The sequence below is a fragment of the Trachymyrmex septentrionalis genome, unplaced genomic scaffold (assembly GCF_001594115.1).
Source record: "Trachymyrmex septentrionalis isolate Tsep2-gDNA-1 unplaced genomic scaffold, Tsep1.0 scaffold175, whole genome shotgun sequence".
NCBI classification, from domain to species: domain Eukaryota; kingdom Metazoa; phylum Arthropoda; class Insecta; order Hymenoptera; family Formicidae; genus Trachymyrmex; species Trachymyrmex septentrionalis.
The window spans coordinates 374,801-385,781 of NW_017304917.1; the positions used below are offsets into that span (position 1 = coordinate 374,801).

The 10,981-nt window shown below is 32.8% G+C and overlaps 1 protein-coding gene across 1 annotated transcript in view; it reads left to right on the forward strand.

The window, feature by feature from the left end:
* The first annotated feature begins 8,104 nt into the window (after positions 1-8,104).
* The window catches only part of LOC108746520 (protein cereblon), a 45,192-nt gene continuing 42,315 nt past the window's right edge, over positions 8,105-10,981 (forward strand). Inside the window, exons 1-2 of the mRNA XM_018483342.1 lie at positions 8,105-8,337; positions 8,645-8,710. Of these exons, the coding sequence (XP_018338844.1) occupies positions 8,277-8,337; positions 8,645-8,710 (127 nt within the window). The 5' untranslated portion in view covers positions 8,105-8,276. The remainder of the gene's footprint in view (positions 8,338-8,644; positions 8,711-10,981) is intronic.

A 10,981-nucleotide genomic window follows, 5' to 3' on the forward strand; every position in this document is an offset into this window, starting at 1 on the left:
CGAATTGGGTAATAGCGTCGCGTATCGACGTTGACCCACATCTGGGACATAATCAAGTGCTTGTGACTTGTAGCATCCGTCTCAGAGCAATAATCACAAGAACGGTGTCAATTGCGTCCTTCTTGACTAATTCCTTCTCCCCATCGAAATAAAAAAAACTTGAGCGTAACACTTGTACTTAAATGAGAAAATATATGTATATACCATATAGGAAAATGTATATTTTGTATTGCATTATCGCATTATCCTGTCTATATTATTTGTATGAACATTTCCAAAAACGTGCTAATTTATTATAGAACAATATTATCGCTAATAATTGTAAAGCAAGTCGAGAGAATTTCTTAGAAAATCTGTCAGAGAGCACTTAAAGTGTCATGTCATATTACTTTTTGACAAGTAGCATCTTTCAGCTGATTACTGTCAAATTTTGGGCGGAATTCATCGCATGATTTTATTTCTGTAGACGATTAAAGCGAACAACCTTTGTATTTTTTGCAAAATGGAAAAAAACGAGTTTTGTGCAGTGATCAAATATCTACATATGAAAGACTTAACGCCGAAAGAAATTAAAACCGAGTTGGATAATGTTCATAGCACATCTGCACCAGCGTGCGATTGTATACAATTGGGTGAATTAATTTAAACGATCGTACATCCACATGTGATGCACCTCGTTCGGGATGTCCAATTGAGGCTGCCACGCCAGAAATCATCGATAAAATCCACGATATTGTTTTGACTGATCGACGAGTGAAAGTGTGCGAGCTTGTTGCGGTCACAGGCATATCACATGGCACAGTGATTTCAATTTTGCACAAACAATTGGGTATGAAAAAGTTATCGGCAAGATGGGTGCCGCGTTTGCTCACTATAAACCACAAGCGCGACCATGTGACGATTTCAAAACAATGTTTGGAGATGTTTCAACATAATCCAGATGAATTTCTGCGTCGATTCATTACTGTGGACGAAACATGGATCCATTACATCGCAGACGAAGGAACAGTCAAAACAATGGACTTCACTGGGTGAACCAGCTTCGAAGAAGGCGAAGACCGTGAAGTCGGCCGGAAAGGTGATGGCCACAGTTTTTTGGGATGCACGCGGTATAATTCATATCAATTACCTTACGTCGAAGCAAACGATCAATGGCGATTATTACGCAGCTTTATTGGACCGTTTGCAAACATTTTAAAGAAAAAACATCCTCATTTAGCGAAGAAGAAAGTGCTCTTCCATCAAAACAATGCATGGGTTCACACGTGCCCGGCACCGATGGCCAAATTCAACGAATTTCGTTACGAATTGCTTCCCCATCTAGCATATTCGCCAGATTTAGCCCCCTGCGACTATTTCCTGTTTACAATCCTGAAGAAATGGTTCGAAGGAAAGAGATTCACCACCAGAGAGCAGCTCATCGCCGAAACAGAGGCTTATTTTGAAGGGTTGAACAAATCATATTATTCGGATGGCTTGAAAAAGTTGGAGAATCATTGGATCAGTGTATCGAGCTGAAAGGATATTATGTTGAGAAATAAAAATGAATCGATAAAAAATTGTGTTTCTACTATGTTTTTCCAAAAACTTATTGACTTGCCCTCGTATTAAAATACTCATTATATAAATTTCTTCAAAATGTTCATTCTTGTATAACTGATTAAATTGTTGATTTTATATGACAATAAGAGTTTACCTGAATATATTGTTTTTTTCTGAAAAATAAAATTTAATAAGACCTCCCAGCTAACCAAAATTGATAATAAGTTTCCGAATAGTAAATTTCTGGATAATTAATGTTTCCACTTCTGTGTTAACTTATTATATTATAGACACTCTGATAACTCTAAGATATCTTTTAATCATCAATTCTCAATAACTCTTCAAAGAAGTGGAACATTAATCATATAGAAATTGACTATTCGATAATTTGTTAATTTTAGTTAACTGGATTAATAATAGTTGATTATTTTCGAGACAATAATCAACTATTAGTCGACATTCAGATTTGATTAAAAAGTTGACTCTTGATTTCTTTAATCTACTTATAATCGATTTTCAGTCAACTTACGAGGGTCGTTCGAAAAGTCCGTGCAAAGTCACTGCTGATGGCACTACTGGCGCGTATCAAGGTTAGATTTAGTTAGTAGCATCTCTTGGAGGAACACACACCAAGTTACAGCCAGATCGGTCTATTTGTTTGTGTTTGGCATTCATTTGAATCGAGGAAGTCGAGGGGGGTTTGTTTCTGCAATCACGTCCTCGTTTCCATAAAATCTTTTTCCCGCCAGCCATTTCTTCATATTGGGGAACAAATAGTAGTCCGAGGGAGCCAAGTCTGGAGAATAGGGGGGATGTGAGACGAGTTGGAACCCTAATTCCATTAATTTTGCGACCACAACTGCTGAGGTGTGAGCTGGTGCGTTATTGAAAATCACTCGACTTCCTCGATTCAAATGAATGCCAAACACAAACAAATAGACCGATCTGGCTGTAACTTGGTGTGTGTTCCTCCAAGAGATGCTACTAACTAAATCTAACCTTGATACGCGCCAGTAGTGCCATCAGCAGTGACTTTGCACGGACTTTTCGAACGACCCTCGTACAGTCGAATTTAGTCGATTTTTTTTAGATATTGATCAACTATTAGTCGACATTCAGACTGACTTTGAAGTCAACTCTTGACTTCTTCAATCAACTTATAGTCGACTTTGTGTTGTTTGGGTAATTTTCTCATAGGGTAAAAAGTTGATTTAACGATTCTGATTCACCCTGTATATTGTATGTACCAATTTACATTATTCTTTGAATACATTGCTAAAATTAAAATCAGAGAGGAATTTGAAAAAATAACATATATGATGACCCAAAACCTGTAACCGCAAAATGCTGCCGTGCACTACCGTCCTCTGAAGAAGTGGATGTTACCTATATAACAATATTCACCTTTTTGCAATGCTCTTGATGGAAATAAACCGCTGAAATCATTTATTAATTTAATAGATTTAGATTATTTTAGCGATTTCAACTATCTATTTCTATCAGGTCCACAAAAAGGTGGTTAATATATTATAGTTAACATCCACTTCTTCAGTGGTCCGCGGCACGTTTTGCGATTACAGGTTTTGGACCGTCATGTCGCAGTGTAAGTACATATAGTATCGACATTGAGCGTCGGTACCTTTGATGTAGTGGGTCCCAGGTCACATGACTCGCCGCCATGTTGTGCGTTAGAAAGGCGCTTATAAATTTGAGTTTTCATAAAGCAATAGAATGATTTTTCTAAAAAAAAGAAAAGATATAATTCGGTCATGTCATGAAAATTGTTTATAGCGAGTACATTTTTTAATCAGAATTATATAATATAATAATATAATGTTAATGAACTCATTATATAAAAATAATATTAAACAGTAATAAGTAAATTAAAAATAATAACTGATTAAATATTATATGAAAATTGTAATTAAATAATTACGTAAATAATATATAATAATTATATAATTATGAAAAATAATATATTGCATCAAAATTGTAATTAAATGTGAAATTGTAATTTAATAATATATGTACACGCACGCACGCACGCATACACGCACGCATGCACTTGGCGTTCTCTATTTGATATATAAATTTAATATATAAATTTGAGTTAAAAATATGACTATACTTTCATTGCAATCATTGCGCAATAGTTATAAAAGGAAAGTAATATTATATTTTTAGCTCAAATGCATATATATTCTATTTTTCAAAAAATTGGCATTTATCACTCGATAGAGCAACGTTTCAGCTTTAGATTTGGTTTTTTTAATTGTGATACGATGATTTTTGTCGGACTAATGAGCAATCAAAGTTAGATTGCATCTTTTTATTTAATTCAAAATAAGAAAATTATAGGAATATTAAAAAAAACAGTTTTGTAACAAAAACCTCAAATTTTCACGATAAATAGTGGAATGGTCACAGATCTATAAAGAAAAAAATTTTTTTCATTTTTTTCAATTCGTAGTTTTGTATGTCAAAATTATACAACTCACATAAACTCAAAAAACATAGTAAGCTTTCAAAGTAGAAATTTCAAGCTTTGAAACCTTTTTGTTAAATTTAAATTTCGTTTATTTTTAATGGAGATGTACATACAATTTTGGGCTAACAAAATTTGAAACAAACTTTCTAAACAATTTAATATATGCTCAGACATACCTTATATATGTACACGTTCGCACACAAGCACATCAATATCAAATGTTAATTCTCTATCTAGACTTTAGCAACTAGCTACAGCAAAAGAAAAATTGCGTAAACGTAAATATACATATAATATATATAATTATAGCCTACATTTAGCTCATATATGTATAAAATACATATATGTAACATACATATATACACGTGCGTGAGTGCGTGCGTGCGTGCATGCGTGCGTGTACAAAATACAGAAATTAAAAAATGTATCGATGGTTTAGAGAATGTATATAAAAAATAATTTTATTAAGAAACAGTATTTTTTTTCTGTGCTCTAATAGAGATGTATGGAAATATATATATATTATAAGATAATTGCAAAAATCTTAACTTTTTATAAGTTCTTTAAATATTCAAGATGTATTGTATTATGTAAAGTTGGCAGCATACGGAAAAACGCTTTATCTTTTGAAACTATCCACGAATCGACCCAATTTTTGGTATCTTCATATGATGTGAAGTGTTGCTCAGACAGGTCATGCGCCATCGATCGAAACAGGTAGTAATCAGAAAGAGCAGTGTCTGGTGAATACGGCGGGTGGGGTAAAACTTCCCAATTGAGTGTTTCCAAGTAGGTTTTGACCGCCGCAACATGTGGACGAGTTATCATGCAGAAGAATAACTTTGTCGTGTCTGGAGTAGTAGTGGGCGCGTTTTTCCTTGAGTGCTCGACTCAATCTCATCAATTGTGTTCGGTAGAGAGCCTCAGTAATGGTTTCGTTCGGTTTGAGCAACTCATAATAAACGACACCTAGCTGATTCCACCAAATACACAACATGAGCTTTTTCCTATGAATGTTCGGCTTGGCTGTCGATGTTGAAGCATGGCCAGGTGGTCCCCATGATTTCTTCTTCTTTGGGTTATCATAGTGGATCCATTTTTCATAACCAGTGACTACACGGTGCAAAAAACCCTTTCGTTTATGCAAGCAGCATTTCACATGTGAAAAATCGGCGTTCAACGTTTCTTGGCTTCAGTTCATATGGAACCCAATTTCCTTGCTTTTGAATCATTCCCAACGATTTTAAGCGATGTGAAATTGCTGGTTGAGTCACTCCTAATGTAAGTGCAAGTGCTTCTTGCATTTGGCACGAATCTTCATCCAATAATGCTTCCAATTCCGCGTCTTCGTACACTTTCGGCCTTCCGCTACGTTCTTTGTCTTCGACGTCAAATTCACCGTTCTTAAACTTTTGAAACCACTCACGGCAACTTCTCTCACTTAAAGCAGCCTCACCATATGCTTCTACAAGCAATCGATGCGTCTCAGCTGCAGATTTCTTCAAATTACAGAAGTAAATCAAAAGCTTCCGCAAATGATGCTTATTCAGCTCAAAACTCGACATTTTCGCACGAAAAAAGATATAAGATGCTGATGCAAAATCGCTAATATTTCAAGGTTATGTTCTTGCCAGATGTCCAACCTTACGATATGATGTTTTACAGCTGACAATTTTAACTATAACATACTGATAGCGCCATTGTTTGTCAAACGGCGGAAACTTATTTATACTCCCAATATTATTCTGTAAATAAACAAAATATTTCGGATTGAAATTCTTGACATTGTTTGATGTATAAAAATTTATAATTACAAGCATTCATATAATTAACCAGCTTGGCTCATCGGCTCTTCTTTTAATTTATGTTATTGTTAACAAAATATATTATTTCCTTATTTTATTAAATACCTAATGTTTGCGTCGCAATGAAACTTATAATTGCATTTTTTAAATACATAAAGTTATACAAAAAAAATTTATATTAATTTTGTCATTATATGCTTTTTAAATTTGAGTATTGTAATAAGAAAATAATAACAAATAAAGTAAATATATTATAAAAATGTGTTTAATAAAAATAAAATGCTTGAAATACTACTTAATTCATATGTATATAGCTTATTTAAAATATAAATATTAACACATTTGTAAAAATATAATATAACCTTAATTCTTTTAAGCGAAATAAACATCACGCGCATGTAAGATTGCAGAGATGAATGTTTCTGATGCATAATTTGTGAATGTAGCACGATTATATAAACCAAGTATTGATTTATCATCTGGAGTTGAAAAGTGGACGTATTACCCTTCAGAAAAGTGGACATATTACCCTTAGAAAAATGAATGGTTACCATAAAGCTATGTAGTTTACAGGAGCAAAGTGCGCTGCAGCATTTTGCGATTACAGATTTTAGGCTGGCATGTTCTCTTTCAAGTTTCTTTCTGCTTGTCTATTACAGATAGCGCGCTAAGCGGTAGACAGGCTTAGAGGGGGTATAAAGAGAGTGGCGCCAATGCATGTGCCTAACGCTGATTGGTTACGCTATTAGGTGTTGTTTACTATTAATTAGAAGAAGACAACATTAAAGAAAGAAGAGGTTAAGACGAAGAATTGCGTCATTTAGATACCCCAAATGTAGGACATCAAAGGTTCCGGCTAATTAATCACTCTCTTTATACCTACTCTACAGGGGCTAGTGACAAATAAACTTTATGTTGACACTCTTATTTGTTCAACGAATTTATTTAATATAATTGCATTTAAATCAATTAATTCTATTAAAAAGTGCTTAGTAACGTGAATTTGTCACTGGCCTGTATCGCTTACCGCGCTACATGTAAAGGTACAATTTCACGTGCTACTAAAATAAGCAATTGGAGTGACAAATTTGTCGCTCGTTATCCAGCGGCTGAAATTTTGTAGTTTGAATCATTTCAATCAAATAATTTCAATTTCATTGAATAATTTCAATGTCTCGACCGTGTTGACCACAGTTGACTGCGATATACATAACCTAATTTATTTATTTTTTATTAGTGATCCAAATAGAGTATTCTATACGTTCAGAATAATTTAATAACTTTTTAATTCAGCATATTAATATCGCAAATGATATATGAAAAATACGAACAACATATTGAATCTGTCGCTTAAATGTCAAATTTAACGTTTCTTGTCCTTTTTTATGTATAAAATTGTCGCTCTAATAGTTTTACGACAAAAGTCGTCACGTGATCTTCTTTGTCGCTGAAATGGCCAGTTTGAGCTCGTGAAAATGCATCTTAATAGAGGAGAAAAGAAACAAGCGGCACAGAAGTTTGCGCGGTTCCTATAGTTACTTAGGCTACGTTCTAAAACTTCCTCTCTGAGGAAAATTTTACTCACAATATATAGTATATGTAACGTATATTATAGCAGAGTAAAATTTTTTTTGTACTACACTACTGGTCTGTTTTTGTTTCTGCACTAGACTATTCTAAAATTCTTTTTCTCGCTTTAAACGAATATAAAACCAGAGAGAAACTAAGAGAGGATGTGACGGTCTAAAACCTGTAACCACAAAATGCTGCCGCGCTACATATAATACGATTGTATGAACCAAATATCGATTTATCATCTCCAACCTTGAAAAGTGAACGGTATACCCTAAGAAAAGTAGACATTGCTATATAGTTTCCATCCACTTTGTCAGAGGGCAGTAGTGCGTGGCAGCTTTTTGCGATTACAAGTTTTGAATTTATCTTCTCGTTATCTTCTCTCAGATTTCTCTCTGATGAAATGTATATCTATTTTACCTTAAGGGCCATTCCACACAACTTGCATAGCCGCATAACCATATGCATAAAGAAAATTATCCAATCACATTTCTGTCATAAAGGCAAACGTAAAATACGATTGGATGATTTTCTTTATGCATATGTTTATGCGGTTATGCAAGTTTGTGAAAAAAAACAGACCTATGTAATCGCACCTTGAAGACTCTAGGTATAGGGATTCCAGCTTAAAATATCGAGCAATTTACGGAACCATATCTGCGCATGCCCAAATAACTCCCACCAATATCATCCTGCATCGTTTGTTAGTTCTATCTGATTCTGTCACAAATTTGTACAATCCTGTCCTAATGTCAGAAGTGCATATGGCGTTATATATGTTCTGTGTATATATGGAAGGATATTAGTTTAAGAGTGCTTACAAACGAATTAAACAGATCATCTACATCGTAATTTGATAAGTAATAATGGATATTGATGAGGATTATGACACTGAACAAAGTGATTACGGCGATATACCTATAGTAGGTATGTTTTTAGGACCGAGTTACTTGATGCGCATGTACTATAAATCCTATAAAACATACGATATATCGATTACATGAAAAAAAAATATATATATAATTGGTAGTTTCAAATGTGAAATATTAGCATATAATGTGTAAATGTTAGCTAATATAAAGTTAACTCAGCCTGTACATATAGTTGAATCCTTTACAATAAATTTACTATCATTTTTTTTTAGTTTATACTTATAATCTGTAATATATGTTATATAGATGTGAAAATGATATTGTGTTCAAATATCTAATGTTGAAATGAAATTATTTTACAGAGTCTCCACATAGTGGCCCAGATGAGGATCATGAAAATTGGTCAGACGTAAGCACAGTTGAACTAGGTATGTTCTCTGATACATTTTAGATCATAATAATATATCTTTAATTCTTGCGAGATAACTATATACATACATATATATTGTATTACACATGTTATGACAAAATCATAAAATCAGTAATTATGTACTTCGTTATGTATCAGTAATTAAGTACAAACATTACTATCAGTAATGTTTGTACTTTTTCAAAGAAAATTCTGAATTCCCTGATAGCAAAATACTAGCAAATTGTAACTAAATTGGACTCGAGTGGATTTCTACTATAAAACCATAGCCATCTATGTCAGCATTTGCCTATGGATCTGCTGATAAAGGCTGCTTTCCTTTTAAGAGATACAGTCGATGCATTTCACACAAATTGACACATGTCGCTTTTCATTTATAATTTTCTGAATCGGTACACTTTGCCTCTGCTAGAGAGGAGAGTCAGAGTGTGTCAAGTACGATTTTGATAAATCTAATGATATTAGAATGCACATGCAAACCAATTCTTATCTAATTTTGTTCTGTTCCTTGATCATGTTCTTTGACCAAAATCTTTTAAAAGGTTAGACATTAAAAGTTTGCACATACATTGCATATCACGTTCCATTTAAATGTGGCAAATCGTGTTCGAGTATGTTAAACTGTGTCAATTTTGAATTTATGTCTCCTAAAAGGAAAACAGTCAAAGTTTGATGACAGGCTGTACCAGCAGATCAGAAATCAAGCAAAACCGGCTAACATAACCTGATGATTGGCAGCAAAAACTGAACATGATGTCATTTTCATTTAAATCGATCTAGTTTTTTTACAAGAAAATTTGTGTACATATAATTACTATATTCATACACACACACACACACACACGCGCGCGCGCGTGTGCCGTGTACGTATATGTATGTGCGTGCGTGCGTGTGTGTGCGCGCGCGTGTGTATATATATATATAATATATGAGAAACTAGGACACCAGTTACAAAAATTCAAACTCTTAAAAATACATCTAAATGTAAAAATTTTTATATAATTTTTTCTAAATAATTGAAACATAATGTATATTTTAAACTTTAATAAATATATTTAGTAAATATTTATTAAGAGAAAAATTTTTAAGAGAAAAATAAAAATATAGGTAATTATTCAGTTTAGTTACCTACGCACCTAAAAAAATTAGTGATTAGGCTTATTTGACGCGTTATTCGACTCATAGAGATCTAAGAATTTTTTTTGAATTTTTTAATCAACTTTTAAGTACTGCATTTTCTAATTGGCAACTATTTTTACCAACATGAGAAAATACGGTATTAAAAAATTCCGAAAAAATTCTCATAGCTTTAAATATGAGATGAAAGTAAACAATTTTTGTCTCTTGCTGTTTTTCTATGAAGTAAATAATAATATTTAAGTAAAAAATATTTAAATAAAAAATTATTGAAGGCTAATATTTGATAATTTTTAGTATTATATCTCGTTAACTATTGCGAAAATTGCAAAATGGTAAAGGACTTTTCGACTCAGTTAATCCGCTCTATCTACAAAAGCGCTTAGCAAAAAATTGCGGGACATCCTGTATATATACACACACAATACATATACAGGATGACCCTAAATTCGCGCTCATGGAATACAAAACACGGTATTTAAAAAAAACAATTTTTTCCTTTAGTAAAATTGCATCTGATAAGTTGTTTTTGCAAGAGATCGAAATAGCGCTTTGGTCTATGAAGTGCTCAGAGACCACACGTGCTTCACGCTCACTTGTACACTGTTAACAATTTTATGAAATTTAATATACTTGTAAGTACACTTAAATTTAAACTTAATTTCATGACATTACATTAAATGTAGTGTATTTATAACTGAAAAGTATACTATATTTGTGTACATGTACATGAAATTTAATGTATTATTTATAAAATTTTATGAATTTTGTAAATGTAATGTACACATTTCTTACATTTAAGTAACTATTGTAACTTAATTTTTATTTAAATTATTCATTATTTTTAATTTCGTTCATAACCACGAGCTTTATTTACATATAAAAGAAAGTCGTAGTTACATTTTTAACAGTATAGCTCTTGGTTAATATTCACAAGTAACATTAAGTTACTACGAATGTTCTGGTTGGGATGGAAGGGGGAGGGAGGGAGGGAGGGAGGGAGGGAGTCTCTTACATTAGGAGATCGAAAAAGTAGTGATTCTTCGTAATTTTTTTTTATAAGGAAGACTAATATTTATCGTTTTAAAACTTTTTGCATGTTTTAATATAGCTATTGTACGTAAAATTTTTA